Here is a 16,706-nt window from a genome sequence, read left to right as displayed (position 1 = left end):
TATCAAATGTTTAATGTATAAACTATAAACTGATTTAATTATGTCCCCTTTGATCATTCTGTGTTTTCTGCAGGTATCAAATAAATTAGCATAAAATCATTATCACATCTGCAAAACAGATACAATTAGAGCAGTAACTTCAAAAATTAGTTTCTACATTAAACACTCCCATTAGCTTACAATTATTATCACTGTAATTATTATACATTGATCAGTAACAACATTAAAACCACCTGACTAATATTGTTGTGCCACCAAAACAGCTATGACTCACCGAGGCATGGAATCCAGAAGACATCAATATGTGTCCTGTGGTATCTGGCACCAAGAGGTTAGTAGCAGATCCTTTAAATCTTGTAAGTTATGATGTGGGGCATCCTTGGATTGGACTAGCACATCCCATAGATGCTTGATCCGACTATGATCCAAGGAATTTGGAGGCCAAGTCAACACCTTTGATTCTTTGGCAAGTTCGCCAAACCATTCCTGAACAATTTTTACAGTGGTGGAGGGCACATTGTCGTGCTAAAAGAGGCCACTGCCATCAAGGAATACCGTTGCCATTACAGGGAGCTATGTGGCCGGCAACAATCTTTAGTTTTTCAGCAAAATGTGCTGCAGTAGCTCTTCTGTGGGTATCCTTCGCTCCCCACACATATCAATGAGCCTTGATGGCCATGACATCACTATTTCACTTGTCCTTCCTTGGAGCACTTTTGGTAGGTACTAACCACTGCATTCTGGGAACACCCCTCAAGAGCAGGCATATTGGAGATGCACTGATACCATGTCATCTAGCCATCACAACTGGACCCTTGTCAAAGTCACTTAGATCCTTTACCCTTGCCCATTTTTTCCTGCATCCAACATATTTCCTTCAAGAACTGACTATTCCCTTGCTGCCTAATATATCCCAGTCCTGGACAGGTGCCACTGTAACAAGATAATGTTATTCATTTTAACTGTCAGTGGTTTTAATGTTGTGGCTGAACAGTCTAAATGCTCTCTTCCAAAGTGATCCACACACCTGTAATTCCTTAATAATATAAAAGGCTTTGCACACTAAATTTGAAATATTTTGACGTGCATACAAAGCAAAGTACTTTTATTTGTTAAACTAAGCCCACCATACCTGTATGATGTGAAATTGTCATAAGAGCCAACTGTGTAGTGTCGGAAGAGTCTCTTTGTCCTGTCTTCTCGTGTTTCTAAGCACGAAAAAAAAAAAAAGTTCAATTACATATACAGTAGGTACTCTGGAAAACTTGCATATAACATTTGAAATTAAAACAGTTCTTTCTTTCATTGACCAAAATACAGTAATACCTTATCATACGTTGATTTGTGTTATGTCAAACTTACTTCACGTCAATTTTTTGCTAAAAATAAATGGAAAAAAATGCAAATTGTGTTAAGTTGGTTTATACAACCATAGTGTCTGTCAGCCAGGTGATAACTGGGCCCTGGTGCTGTGCTGATTTTAAATAAATAATCTCACCCCACAAAAGTGCAGGCTCTAATCAGGTGCGATCAAGCTTTGCACAGAGGATGGCTGTGGTTGCCTGGCAGATTACAAAGACACATGCAAGTAAATGCATCAGGCAGGTGCCTCATTAATTCCTCGGAGGGCGGGCGTGTTCACACCTGTGCCTCAAGAGGACCAATAGTATAAGAGGGGCCTGCATAAGAGTGTGGTGAGTGGGACAAAAAAACAAGAAAGGCAGAAGCAGAACCGTGAGCATAGGCAGGAGATGCAGGATGAGCCAGTCAGCCAGGGTGTGAAAGGCAGCACAGTGAATGTCCCCACAACAGAGCAAAGGAGCATCGCTTTGGGGGTGATTCGTCCACACTGATTTATTGTTGTGGAGTGGGAGTGTTCGTACTGGAGTCCTACCCCAGGGATTTGAGGTATGTCGGGGTGCGAAATGCAAGACAGGAGGTCGACCGAACTCGAGCATTCTGGCCAACGGCGCTCGTGGCAGCCAAGGCGGGGGTCAAGTTGCTTAGGACATCTTCAATGTAACCTTCGCTTCCTCCTTCTCCAACTTCCATGTCATCCCCACCGAGCAACATCAATATGTAAAATTTTTTGGTAAAAAAATGTTATTTCTTTTTCTTTAAATGTATAAACTTAAATAATGCTAAATTAAGGGAAATTCTTATTATGTGTTTATAGGGGGTCTAAATAATTTTTAAAGGGGTTTTTCATGTTAAGTCATTTTTCAACTTAAGTCGTGTCTTTTTGAAACTAATTACTGACGTAAGGTGAGGTATTACTGTAGAAGGAAATAATCTTAAACAATTACATAGTATTTTGAGAGGCGCACAACACAGTTGTGAATTTAATTTTTTCATTAAAACTTGGTGAGTGACAAAATATTTATTCAACAAAATCAGTATTTGTATATATGTTATGAAAGATTGCTCATTTTCAGTTACCAAGTCACAGAACAAGTAGCAGAATAAAACGTTTTAATTTGAGGATTACCACTATTAAATAACAAAAATGAAAAAAGTGAAGGATTTTACAGCACTGAAAAGAAGGTCAGAGATACAATGTTTCAATTGGCAACTTATAAGGACTATCAAGTTGAAATGTGTTTTCTCCAAGGTCTGTTTTTAAGCATGAGAATAAACATTTCTTCTTTTACCTCTTGCAGATACACAATAATTCAGTCCTTCGCCAACATAATTGGATAATATTATCCAGAAATGACAGGACAATACAAAATACCACTGAGCTTCAGTACACAGAAGTCTCATTAGGAAGTAATTAAATCTTCATGAGGAATGAAGATTTTATAAACTTTAACATATTAAGTGTGAACAGTAACACTGTAATTGAAGGACATTTCTAGTTATTAATACTGGCAGCTGAACTATAACTAATCAGAAAATGACCATGCTTTTTACTGTTGAACGTTAAATGTTTTGCAAAATAACAGTAAATAGCATGTGGTCTGCTCAGACAATAGCTTTGCCCATTTGAGAATCTGTGAGTGTACTGGTGCACAAAGCCAGAATCATTTTTTCCACCTTTTTTATTGTAGGGGTCCTTAGATACTCAAACCACTATAGAACATCTGGATGTTTAAGTGACATTAATGCACCCATGGAAAAAATATCAAATTTTAAGAAAATTGAATCGTAAGTAGTCAATGATGAGTTAGTTATAGCATATGCAAAAGACATTGTCCAAAACCAACAACTTCAGACAGCAAACTCAATTTAAGGCTAATGCTTACTGTATATATGGTTAACCAGCGGACTAGTATATCCCATTTTTCTTAAAAACGTAATTTAACCATAAACAACAGCAGCCCTTTCCAACTACAGTGGAACCTCGGTTCATGACCATAATTCGTTCCAAAACTCTGGTCGTAACCCGATTTGGTCGTGAACCAAAGTAATTTCCCCCATAGGATTGTATGTAAATACAATTAATCCGTTCCAGACCATACGAACTGTATGTAAATATATATATATTTTTTAAGTTTTTAAACACAAATATAGTTAATTACACCATAGAACGCACAGTGTAATACTAAACTAAATGTAAAAACATTGAATAACACTGAGAAAACCTTGAACAACAGAGAAAACTAACACTGCAATAGTTTGCGCTATAGCGCTACCATCCGCTGGCTAAAAACACCTTTTTTTTTTTAAATGAGTTTTAAGCACAGGGAAAAAAATGAACATTTGAAAAAAATCCGTAATTTAATATACCACCAAGAAAAGTAACATTGCAACAATGCACGCTATGAACCAATCACTGTAAACAGAAGTGAAAACAAAATCAAGCCCAGTGCATTCTTTAACAGCCTTCTCTACCTTATGCGTCCAGCTCTCTCTCTCTCGCGCTGCCTGTGTGTGTGTGTGTCTCTCTTGCGCTGCCTGTGTGCATGCGTGTGTGTGTGTGTGTGTGCGTGTCTCTCTTGCGTGCCTGTGTGTGTCTCTCTCTTGCGCCTGTGTGTGTGTGTCTCTCTCTTGCGCCTGTGTGTGTGTGTCTCTCTCTCTCGCGCCTGTGTGTGTGTGTGTGTGTCACCCTCTCTCGCTCTCTCTCTCTCTTGCTTGCTGCACAGGAAATGCACAGGGAGAGACTGAACATGTACAAACCGAAAGGGAAACTGGCTTGTTCGTATACCGAGTGTGTGGTCGTGAACAGATGCAAAAGTTTGGCGAACTTTTTGGCCATAAACCGATTTGTACGTGTACCGAGACGTTCGTGAACTGAGGTTCCACTGTATATATACCATATACAATTAAAAAAATCAGATTCAGAGAACAAGGAAATTAGCAAAGTGTAAATTCCCACAGCATTCACAAGGAATACTGTATTTTAAACAGGCATCAAATGTTTGAGTTTTCATTTATGGCTCTTGTGGAAACTAAATTTGAACCCTAGTTTGGTGTGCACTTAGCATGTTAAGTAGGTGCACTATTAAAATGGAAACCAGCTACATTGCCTGCTGGGTTTGTTCGGGGCCTCCTACTCTTCTGAGTTTATGTTTAAAGGCTAAAGTATGATTTTGATATTTTACTAATAACAAGAGTTTAATCCATATTACTAAACGAGAATGGTAAACCGGATATGGACGCAGGGACCTGCCCGTGGACGCAAAAGACATAGTGCGCAGGTGCCACACAAAGCCCCCCCCCCAGAGTGAAACGGGAGAGACTACGCACGTGCGCAGGCACCACAGAAAGCCCCCCCCCTCCCCAAAAGCAGCAGAGCAAAACGGGAGAGACTACGAACCGTCAAAGTAGGAAACAAAGTAAAACGTCATTAAGAGGTTAAAGAACAGGGACAAACACATGGAGAGCAGGTTACAGAACAAAGCCCCCCTGCCCAGAGTAAAACGAGAAAGACTACGAACCGTCTGACATGCCGCAAGCAGGATAAAGCGAGGTCAGAAATAAAACACAGAGTAGGAAACAAAGTAAAACTTTATAAAGGGATTAAAGAATGGGGACGAACACATGGAGAGCGGGTTACAGATGATGAAAACTGGAATGCAACAGCTTCAAAAAAACCTAGGCACGAAACACATGCACACCGAGATACAGAATATAAAGGCAGAAACAACGACAGTTAAACGTCCACACCACACAGTGAAGGCGGACCTGGAAGGTGCAAGCGCCTACATCGTGCGTCGGAAGGCGCGGTAAAGTACAAAAGGCAAAGGTGCCTACACAGCATGGTAAAAACTGACATAATACGGAAGGCACAGGCGTCGCAGCCATATTGTGAGTGGCACTAATGCTTGGTGAAAGCGCAGGAGGAGACATAGTAAAACAAGAGGAGTCAACGCCCCACCCGAGTGAAACGGGACACACTACGGAGTCCACAAAGGTTCATACATCAATGGTACGGACACGCGTCTGAAACCGCGGAAGCAAAACTGTCTCGGCTCCAAAACCAAACAGCTCAACAACTAACACAGCTTCGACACCGAGCCCGCGTGTACAGATCTAATGAACGTGGACACCTACAACGCGCGTCTCAAACTGCGTAGGCAAAACAGGCACGGATTCAACACGACACAGCTCGAGTGACCGAGATACAAACACGCGCCTGCCTGGATATAATTAATGAAAGCAGGTGCCTACAACGTGCGTCTGAAATGCCGCAGACCAGGCAGGCACTGCTCCAGAAATAAAGAGGTCAACTAAACGAGATACGAAGTGAAACGGGAAACACTACAGAGTCCGCAGTGCTCTGCAATGCACCGCATAATATTTCGGAAAGCGCTTCGTAGTAACAGTGGGGAGACCCAGAGTGACACGGGCGAACACTCCGTATTAAACATACGTCATCCTCACACGTCCAGCATAGGTGAATCATTACAGTGATGCATTATTAACAGTACGATAAACATCACAGTATCGCAAACAAATGAAAATTATTACTCGAAAAACGGAAAATATGTTCACCACGGACCAGGTGTCATTGAAACAAAAGCAGAATAAAGCGAGATCAGAAATGAAAGACAGAGTAGAAAGCAAAGTAAAACGTCATAAACAGGTTAAACGAGGGGGCCAAACACATGGACAGTAGGTTACAGATAATGAAGACCGGAATTCAAAAGCTTCAAAAACAAAAGCTCGACTGACCGAGATACAAACTGAAACGGGAAACACTACGGGGTCCGCAGTAGTCCACAATGCACCGCATAATAGTACGGACGGAGCTCCATATTAACAGTGGGGGGCCCCAGAGTGACACGGACGAACGATCCGTTTTAAACGTGCGTCATCCTCACACGTGGCTGCCCAGCGAGCACGGGTTCAAAACGCCAGGGGTAGGCGAGCGAAGCGAGCAGGGGGCTGAGCCCCCTTGTCATTAAGAAAAAGCAGTTAGGTAAACTTTATCTAGTATAGTAGAAACAAGAATGGCTTCAAAATATAAAAGAAATAAAGCTTAAAGCATCTTTTTCAATAGTATGCTTGCTGTAACAGTTGTAGTTAGACTAGTTTCCTGTTGCCAGGTTCTTTTAGGCTGAAAAAGGGAACTTGTGTTTAGCTGAACTATGTAAAACAGTTCAAGAAGGTGTAGATATGCAGAAATACCACATAGCAGTGCATTTTTCACACCTAAAGATCATGAACTCATGAAAATGATGGACTGCCAGTAAGCCTAGTGGACCTGGTCAGTAAGGATAATTTAAGGTATTACCGTTTTGCCATATCCTGTTAGCAACTGAATGTAACAAATAATGTTAAAAGGTCTTTTGCTTATGTAATGAATTCCTTGGAACTGTAATGTAGCTGGTAAAATGCACAGAAGAGCACGACTTTGTAGCACTTGTTGCCAGCCTGGTTCACATGTCTCTGTGAGTGCGAGTGTGCGTGTGCTTACAAACATTCTAAGCAACCAGTCTGTTTGTAGTGCTTATTACAATAGCGAGGATAATGTAAATAGTAAAGTGGAAAATTTTAATACTAAAGTGAGAGCTGCTGCTGCTGACAGTCGCTCCTGAAAAGACAGTTAAAAAATCCTCTAGCACCATTACACTTTGGAAGACACAAAGAGTGTCTGATCTAAAGAGAAACTGATTATTAACTATGAGGTATTGAAGGCCAAAATAGCAAAATACAACAACATAGTTTGCCTTTTGAGGCAGTGTTATTTCTCTAGAATTATAAATAACAATGCTAGTAATCCCACAGTTTTATTCTCTACAATTGATCGTCTGTTAAACCCAGGTCACTCAATGGAATGCCTTCAAAAAACTTCCAGTGAAACTTGTGATGCATTTATTGTATTTTTTAATGACAAAATTAATATTAGTACATCTCCCCAATACTGATCCTCTTAAACCCTGGTACTCCATTTTAAACAAATTAAATTCTTTCACCAGGAAAGATTTACCTGATTTATATAAAATAATTTCTCAACTGAGGTCCTCCAACTGTGTGCTAATTGATAGTATTCTTGACATAGTAAACTCATAATTAGATACGGGGGTCTTCCCAGACTGTCTTAAGACTGTTGTAGTTAAACCCCTGCTCAAGAAAAATAATCTTGACTCCTCTGCTTTTGAAAATGTTAGAACTATTTCTAACCTGCCTCTCTTAAGTAAAATCCTAGAGAAGGCAGTCATTATGCAGCTAAATGACCACCTCAATAAACATGCTATTCTTGATAAGCGTCAGTCGGGTTTCTAAACAATTCACAGTACAGAAACTGCACTCGTTAAAGTAGAAAATGACTTGTGGGTAAATGCAGACAGAGGCTGTTTATCTGTTCTCATCCTCTTATATCTCAGTGACGGATTTGATATCATTGACCACAATATTCTTAGAAATTGCCTTAGTCAATGGGTGGGCCTCTCTGGCAGTGTTTTAAATTGGTTTGAGTTCTACATGGCAGATAGAAAATTCTTTGTTAGTTGTGGTAATTATACTTCAAAGACATAATATTCCATATATTGTTCTACAAGGATCTATCCAGGGTCCACTGCTCTTTTTGATCTACATGCTTCCATTAGGTCAGATTATCTCAAGGCATAACATGAGCTACTACAGCTATGCTTATGACACACAACTGTATTTATCAATAGTGCCTGATGACCCCAACTCTCTTGATTCACTGACACGATGTCTTACTTGTGTTTCTGAATGAATAAGAAGTAATTTTCTCCAACTAAATAAGGAGAAAACAGAAATTTTAGTGATTGGCAAAAATGGATATAATGAGGGTATTAGAAATAAACTTGATCCATTAGGCTTAAAAGTCAAGACAGAGGTAAAGAATTTAGGGGTAATTATTGACTCCGACCTGAATTTGAAATCACAAATTAGTCAGATTACTAGGACAGCATTTTTTCACTTAAGAAATATACTGTAGCAAAAGTTAGATCTCTTATAACATTGCAAGATCCTAAGAAATTAGTTCACGCTTTTGTTTTCAGTCGGCTAGATTACTGTAACGTACTCATCTCAGGACTACCCAAAAAAGACATCAATCGATTGCAACTAGTTCAGAATGCAGCTGTATGAATCTTAACTAGGAAAAGAAAATCCGAGCACATCTCTCCATTTCTGATGTTACTACATTGGTTACCGGTGTCATTTATAATTGACTTTAAAATACTGCTTATGGTTTACAAAGCCTTAAGTAATCTCACTCCATCCTATATTTCAGAACATCTTTCATCTTCAAATGAATGTTTGCCTATAATTCCAAGAGCCAAACTTAAAAGAAGTGGTGAGGCGGCCTTCTGCTGTTATACACCTAAAATCTGGAATAGCTTAGCAATAGAAATTCACTAGGCTAATACAGTGGAGCATTTTAATAAACTGCTAAAAACACATTATTTTAACATGGCATTCTCATAGCTTCATTTTAGTTTAATCCTGATATTCTGTATATGCATTTAATTATCATTATCATTCATGGTGGCTCCAAAATCCGTACTAACTCCCACTTTCTCTGCTGTTCTTTTTCCAGTTTTCTGTGGTGGCGATCTGCGCCACCACCACCTGATCAAAGCACCGTGCTGTCCTTACATCAATGGATTAAAGGCCTGAGATCCACATGACCATCATATTCAAGTTCTTCCATGTGAAGCCTGAAAACCATGAAGACTGATTGAGATTATTTATGTTAGGTAGAATACCTAGAGGAGGTCTGGCGGCCTCGTGGCCTGGAACCTCTGCAGATTGTTTTTTTCTCCAGCCATTTGGAGTTTTTTTTGTTTTTTCTGTCCTCTTAGGACAGAATTAATTAATTTAATTTAACTATTTTTTATATTTTGTCTTTTTCTGTTTCTTCATCCTGTAAAGCACTTTGAGCTACATTTGTATGAAAATATGCTATATAAATAAATATTGTTGTTGTTGTTGCTAACTCCTGCATGCAAAACATAAAAAGTAAAGAAGATTGGTTGGCGCTACTTCCCACCTGTGTTCATTACCTCCAAACTAAATAGGGAGAACAAGTAACCCGGTGGAGGAGCTTGTACACTTCTTCAAGCAAGCTTAATCTCAAATTTATAACATAACGTATTATAGAAATTACTGAATGTAAATCGATCATCACACACAGAATTCTACAGGATAATTATCATACTACTACTTTCCACTAATTCTATATTTAGGTGTCTGGAGTTCAATCTGTTCAATCAAAGTACTAAGTTGCTTCTAGGATTTTTTCCATTGATGTCCATTCCCTAATGGACAAGGTCTAATCACCTGTAAGATATTTAATTTCAACTTTGCCAATAATTAAAACTGTAGACAGTAAACTAAGTAAAACAACAGTTCTCCATTGTTTACTTGATACTGACAAAAGACTTTATTTACAAAGATCTAATCAGCACTAGAAAAAAATAATAGGATATTTTACATGCTGTTATTTGCTAATACACCATGTATATCTTGTATAAATGAAAGCAGATGATAAAACAACTCCAGATAATGAGTTAGCACTGCTTTAAATCTACCAAAATAGGAAATAATACATTTGATTTTACTTCAATTAATATGAAATGTTAACACAGAATTCTAAAACCCATTAGAAAAAAAAAACTATCACAATGGAAAACGTCAACTGTGTTATGCCTGACAAAATCTGAATGGAGCTAAAAATCTATAAATGTCGCAATGCTTGTTGTATGTATCAAAATGTCACTGTTATGCATACTTCTTCATTAACAATTACGCAAGTCACCTTCACTGAAATGAATGCACTCCATGCACTCATTAACAGTTTACTCAAACTATCTTATTTGGAAATAAAAATAATATTCAAGTCATAAAATTATTGGAGTGACTGAAAAAGTGGATTATTATTTGTGACTTGCATATAGTTCTTTAACACAATTCCAATGCTGAAGCCAATACTAGCAACAAGTTAGTTAAGGTATTTATTACCCAGTAACATAGCAATAACTAATATTCTAATTTCTCAAATGATATATTTTAGGGTAATTTTTCTAGTCACAAAATGTTTATTGTTAACATTTTAAAGAACAATCATATAACACCAATGCTAAAAGTATTGTCATGACAAAATACAAGAACACACTATACAGAGATGAATAAAAAATAAAACATTGCTTTTAATGTGATTTTAATGACAATGTAATGTTTTAGATATAAAATGTGTATTACAGTGGATTGTGCTGCTACCTCATGGTTCTTGAGTTCTTGGTTCAAATCCTGCTGTAGACCTTTATCTTTGTGGAGTTTACATATTCTCCATATGTCTGTATGGGTTTAGAAGGTCATAATTGTCACGTGTGCGAAGTACACTGGAATTCTTACTTGCATGTGCTAATAAATGTGCATTATGTGATACTTTGGTTTTCCTTACTTCCTAAATGTGAATTTCTCATTGGGATTAATAAAGTATCTATCTATCTATCTAAATTGACCTGATATAAATGTGAGTGAGTGTGCATATGTGTGTGTTGTCTTGAGATGGGCAATCACTCTGCTCAGTTTTGCTGTGAATGATATCTAAAATAGGGAGGTCAAAACCATCAAACAAAAATGTATGTGAATTTAGTACTATATGTAACTTTAAAAAAAACATTCAAAAACAATCTAATGAATTTAAAATTCCAAGCAACAGATATCAAAATGAATGAATAAAAAAATTAAAAATCTCATATACTGTAGTATAGCTGTTTAATCTCGTGAAAAAAGGAAAGGGACCGCAGAGAAAAAAGGGGAGAAAAAAATGGAAAACGGAGACTGGAGATGGAGTGATTTAATAAAGGATGCTTTAAAAGTAAACAGACTTGCAATTGACTCACATCACAAGATACTGGTGATGAAGATGGGATACGAACCCATGCACACAAAGCGCAATGGATTATTAGAACACTCTAGACGAGAACAGGCCATTCAGCCCAACAAAGCTCGCCAGTCCTATCCACTTATTTCTTCCAAAAAAACATCAACTCGGGTTTTGAAAGTCCCCAATGTCTTACTGTCTACCACACTACTTGGTAGCTTATTCCAAGTGTCTATTGTTCTTTGTGTAAAGAAAATCTTCCTAATGTTTGTGCGAAATTTACCCTTAACAAGTTTCCAACTGTGTCCCTGTATTCTTGATGAACTCATTTTAAAATAACAGTCTCGATCAACTGTACTAATTCCTTTCATAAATTTAAACACTTCAATCACCTCTTAATCTTCTTTTGCTTAAACTGTATAGGCTCAGCTCTTTTAATCTTTCCTCATAATTCAACCCCTGTACCCCTGGAATCAGCCTAGTCGCTCTTCTCTGGACCTTTTCTAGTGCTGCTATGTCCTTTCTGTAGCCGGGAGACCAAAACTGCACACAGTACTCAAGATGAGGCCTCACCAGTGCATTATAAAAGTTGAGCAGAACCTCCTTGGACTTGTACTCCACACATCGTACTATATAACCTAACATTCTGTTAGCCTTCTTAATGGCTTCTGAACACTGTCGGGAAGCTATGACTCCTAAATCCTTCTCATATGGTGTACTCTCAATTCTCCAACCACCCATTGTGTATTCAAACCTAACATTTTTACTTCCTATGTGTAATACTTTACATTTACTGACAATACATTTCATCTGCCACAAATCTGCCCAAGCCTGTATGCTATCCAAGTCCTTCTGTAATGATATAACGGATTCCAAATTATCTACTAATCCACCTATCTTGGTATCATCTGCAAACTTAATCATCTTGTTACTTATATTCCTATCTAAATCATTTATATATATTAAAAATAGCAGCGGCCCTAGCACTGACCCCTGTGGAACACCACTCTTAACATCGGCCAGTTCTAAAGAGGTTCCTCGCACCATCACCCTCTGCTTCCTGTGACTAAGCCAATTCTGCCCCCATCTAAAAACATCACCCTGAACTCCCACTTCTTTTAATTTGATGCCCAACCTCTCATGTGGCACCTTATCAAATGCTTTCTGAAAGTCCAGATAAATAATATCATATGCTCTGCTTTTGTCATATCCTTTTGTTGCATCCTCATAGAATTCCAGCATGTTAGTAAAACATGACCTCCCTCTTCTGAACCCATGCTGACTGTTCAGAATAACTCTTGTCCTTGCCAGGTGTTGCTCAATCTTATCCTTAAAAATTCCTTCCATTATCATCTAAGCATATTAATATCTATGTGATGTGGGAATGTAGAACCACTGCTAGGTAGAAAAGAGTGCTTTGATTTGGGAATATTACATACTAGTGATGAGCAAACTCCTTGGTGTTTGCTTCACCTTGAGTTCGCAGAAATCACGGAAGTGTTTGTGAAAATCGCCAAATGTACTTAAGTCAATGGGGACAGACTAACTGAACTAGATTTGAATGGATTAAAATGGTGCAGTCATATTTAAAGTGTCCCTAAGGGCTAGGGAAACTTCTGCCAACTATACTGGACCGATTATTGTAGCCAAAAAGGCAACCTGAGTTGTGTAGCAACAGTGCCAACCACTGCACCACCATGCCTCTCTGAGATCAAAGAAGAATGAGCACAGTCATAGCTGTGCAAACGTATATTTCATCAAAACAAAGAGAAAATACCGAAATCGTTGTCAACCATCAGAAAAATATATAGGTTGTTTGATGTTGATTTATGTGAGAAACTATTCCTTTGTGTGCTTTTTAGAAAACTGAGTTTTTTGGAAAGATATTCAGCAATGGGAAAAAAGAAAAAAAATCAGTCCTAAAATAGTTAAAGGCAGAAAAGTCAAAGTGGCATGTCATGATTGAAGCTGCTGGCTCATTCTATTTTTTGAAGTTGTGGTGAAGGTTCTCTAAACCAGTGGTCCCCAACCTTTTTGACAGCAAGGACCACTTTATTAGATGCAAATTTTTCCATGGACTGGTCGTCTTGGTGGGCGTTTTATACACAATTTACATAACATTTCTATTATTATTAAGTTATTAAGCAGTTCGCATACGTTTGCAACAAGAGATTTTTCTTCTTTTTTTGCATATAACAAAGACATATGCTTTGCATTTGCCATTCCAACAGATTGCACATCACAAACATTAACACTGTTATCGTTTTTTTCGTGTCTGCCGTTTCTATAGGAGGGTGACAATGAGTTAAATTCCAATAGATGTTTTTCAAATGTTGACAAGCAATAAGCAAAAGGTATCACTAAGAACCACAGAAAACAAAAACAGCAAAAAAAAAAAACAGTATGAGGAAAGAATTTTTTTTTTACAATGTTTCTGTTTGGGGATCATTGTGCAAACGTGCACATCTGAGCTGCAACCACAGATCTAACTGCTCTGTGGATGATTCATTCAGGCATTTCAAGGTCACTTCGTTGTAATGAAAGCATCTGCTGAATGTACTTCATAGTAATGCGATTTCTATAGACTTGTGTCATATGGGGAAACTGTCGGGACCGTAACAATACTTTGTTGTAATACTCTCTCCTCTCTCTGCGCCGCTGCAAAGCCCCGCCCACCAACCGTTCTGAAAAGTCTGAGTGAGTCTCCGTTGCCGGCAGTTCTCTCGCGGCCCGGCTGTCAGACGGCTGCGGCCCGGTATTGGGTCGCGGACCGGTGGTTGGGGACCCCTGCTCTAAACTGTCTGTGCTGATGCTTTGCATTTTTTCTTCTATCAAAAAGATAAAAACGTCTTGTAAATAGTAATACATTTTTAGTTATTATTATAATAATAGAGTCTCTAGTGTTGATGTGGCATCAGGCTCTTTCAAGGTTTCTTTTCATTCTCCACGTGGCTAATTACGCATCCATAGGGCACGTGCCTCTTTCTCTTATACTGTTGTGGAACTCAAAGATCGACCTGCACATTTGGTGACAAGCAGAGAAAACTATTTATTCTGTATATGTTTCATAAATATAAAATTTGAGAACCTTCATTGTTTACTTATCTGTTAAGCTCCTTACATTGAGTTTGCCTACTATAAATGGTATTAATGTGCCTTTACATTTTATAAAAATCTGGTATGAATACTGATGCTATAGTAGTTCACCAGCTATCTTAGCACATTTGGTTTCCATGAACTCTGCATGTTCTGTTTATATCTGCATGTGTTTTCTCTGCTCACCCCAAGTTTTTCCTGGTTCCTCATACTTTTGTGAGTGTCCGTCTGACCCAGAAGTGTTTCCTACAGGCTATTCCCTGGCACCATAAGCAGTCACATGTATTGTATAAAAGAAGCCACTCTGCTTTACAAAGATGAGTCAGGGTTGGGAGGCAGAGAGCAAAACTGAGAAGTAGAAGGAGAGAGGAAAGGAACTTGCCTCTGGCCACAGTCCACTTATTCAAGGTACTACAAATAAGACTAAAAATAATGGCTAATGAACATCCACCCACTTTGATAGAATATTTTTCCCAAGACAGCAGGAAAGTATTAATAAAAATGAACAAAAGCATTAAGAAACTACAGTATATAAAAGTTAACAAGCTAATGTATGGCAATGAAGAGTGACAATGTTATAACAGTTTTGTTTGGTTGTAGGCCCACCAAATTAGTAGCCCACACCTGAGAAAACATGGAAGATAAATGCATACTCAAGAATAAACCAGCAGCATTGGCTATATAATAGGAAACAACCTTGTGTGCCTGGCTAGTCCTTTACAAGGCACACTTACTGATAAATATGAAAATTACAGATTATAATTAGCTTAACATAAGAATGTTAGAAAATTAATTTATATTTATAAGATGTTTGAGGAGACCAACGTTCTCAGACAATACCCATGCTGAAAGAGGGATAATGTGAAAACTCTATACAGAAAAATTCTCACCATTTACAGTTAGGCTCTGTGATATACCATGAAACACATAAATTACATTTTTAAGTTTTAATGATGCATAAAAATACTTTCTTTAAATAGGTAAGGAAGCAAACCAAAAAAGACACTATTAACCAAAGAAACAATACTGGTTAAAAGCTAGAAGGCTTTAGTAGCATTTTCTACTGCCGACTGCCAGCAATGGCATACAGTAAATGGTGCCTTTTACTTCATGCCATAGTTCCACATTTTTGCAACATCTGCTGTTCAAGCTTGTCATTAAAAGAAGGGCAGACAGTGTGCAACACAGAGCATTCTGAATAACTGGTGACCTTTATCACCATTATGCACCATTCCTCAACAAATGACATTTCCAACCGCTTTTGCCAGATAACTGTGTTTGAGATGTGACAGTGTGAATTTCTAAAGAGGGCCCTTTAATTTTTCTTTTACATTTTCCTTTTTATGAATTTCTTCACTTCAGAGTTCTTAAAAGAACAGACAGCTGTGCTGCTTGTTGTAAGTGTAGTTGAGAAATAAGCAGTTCTGAAACTTGTGGAAATAGTTCCTTGTAAATATGGTGCTTTTCTTCTGTAACAGCTGCACACATTATTAAAAGGATTCATAAGAATAGTCAAAAGGAGAAGAGGAAAGGAGCTTTTTGGTCTATCACAGATCTTGCCTTGTTTCCAAGAAAATGTTCAAATACATTTCCTTAAAAGAGCAGCTGCAGCCACTAGTTCATCTATTCTGAACCATCTGAATGTACTTTATCTTAAGTCACATCCTTAAAGTGCTAATTTAGGATAACTGATTATAGGATTCATATTAAGGTTTATGGTAGTATTTTAAACATTCTTTAAGGAGAGAGCCATAACATTGTGCACATATTGGATATCACACTACTTTAAAAATGGGAGACTGTTACCAATTCAAAGAAGATCCAGACTATGATTATATGTTATTAAGAAAAAGTTATTAAGTAAAACTATAATGCATTCATCATCTGAATAAAAATGTTGGCTTTGAAGAAAAAATATAAAAACACAAAAATACAAGTGAACACATCAATGGTGGATACTAAAATAAAAATATAAATCAAAACTGCAGAAAATGTAAACATATATTTAAAAAAGATAATAAAGTGTAAATAATGAAGTAAAATTCAAAACTAAAATCAGTAGGCAGACAAAAAGATTACAATTATGATGATCATAAATCACATTAGAAAAGGCTATAACAAAGTGACCATGAGCAAATATTGGCATGAACAAATTTATTAAAAAGAAAACAAATGTATAGCAATGATGTCCAAAATACAAAAAACAAAAATGGTAAACCAACAAAGACATGCAATATAAAATGTAAACTAAGAAAACAACCACTTCAAGCATAAATGTAGAAACTCATAAAAATAAGTAAAATAAACATAAGGTGAAGTAGTCGCAATGAGAAATAAAATGGTAATAATAAAAAAAATAAAG

The 16,706-nt window shown here is 37.5% G+C and overlaps 1 protein-coding gene across 14 annotated transcripts in view; it reads right to left on the bottom strand.

The window, feature by feature from the left end:
* The window catches only part of shank3a (SH3 and multiple ankyrin repeat domains 3a), a 1,882,192-nt gene that overhangs the window by 236,833 nt on the left and 1,628,653 nt on the right, over positions 1–16,706 (bottom strand). For all 14 annotated transcript variants that reach the window (XM_051931529.1, XM_051931540.1, XM_051931542.1 and 11 more), the window contains one exon: positions 1,133–1,208. In XM_051931529.1, the coding sequence (XP_051787489.1) occupies positions 1,133–1,208 (76 nt within the window). The remainder of the gene's footprint in view (positions 1–1,132; positions 1,209–16,706) is intronic.

This window comes from Erpetoichthys calabaricus, chromosome 1, assembly GCF_900747795.2.
Source record: "Erpetoichthys calabaricus chromosome 1, fErpCal1.3, whole genome shotgun sequence".
In the NCBI taxonomy this organism is placed as follows: Eukaryota; Metazoa; Chordata; class Cladistia; order Polypteriformes; family Polypteridae; genus Erpetoichthys; species Erpetoichthys calabaricus.
Note: the sequence above shows the minus strand (reverse complement) of the source record. Positions and strands in the feature narration are given on the sequence as shown.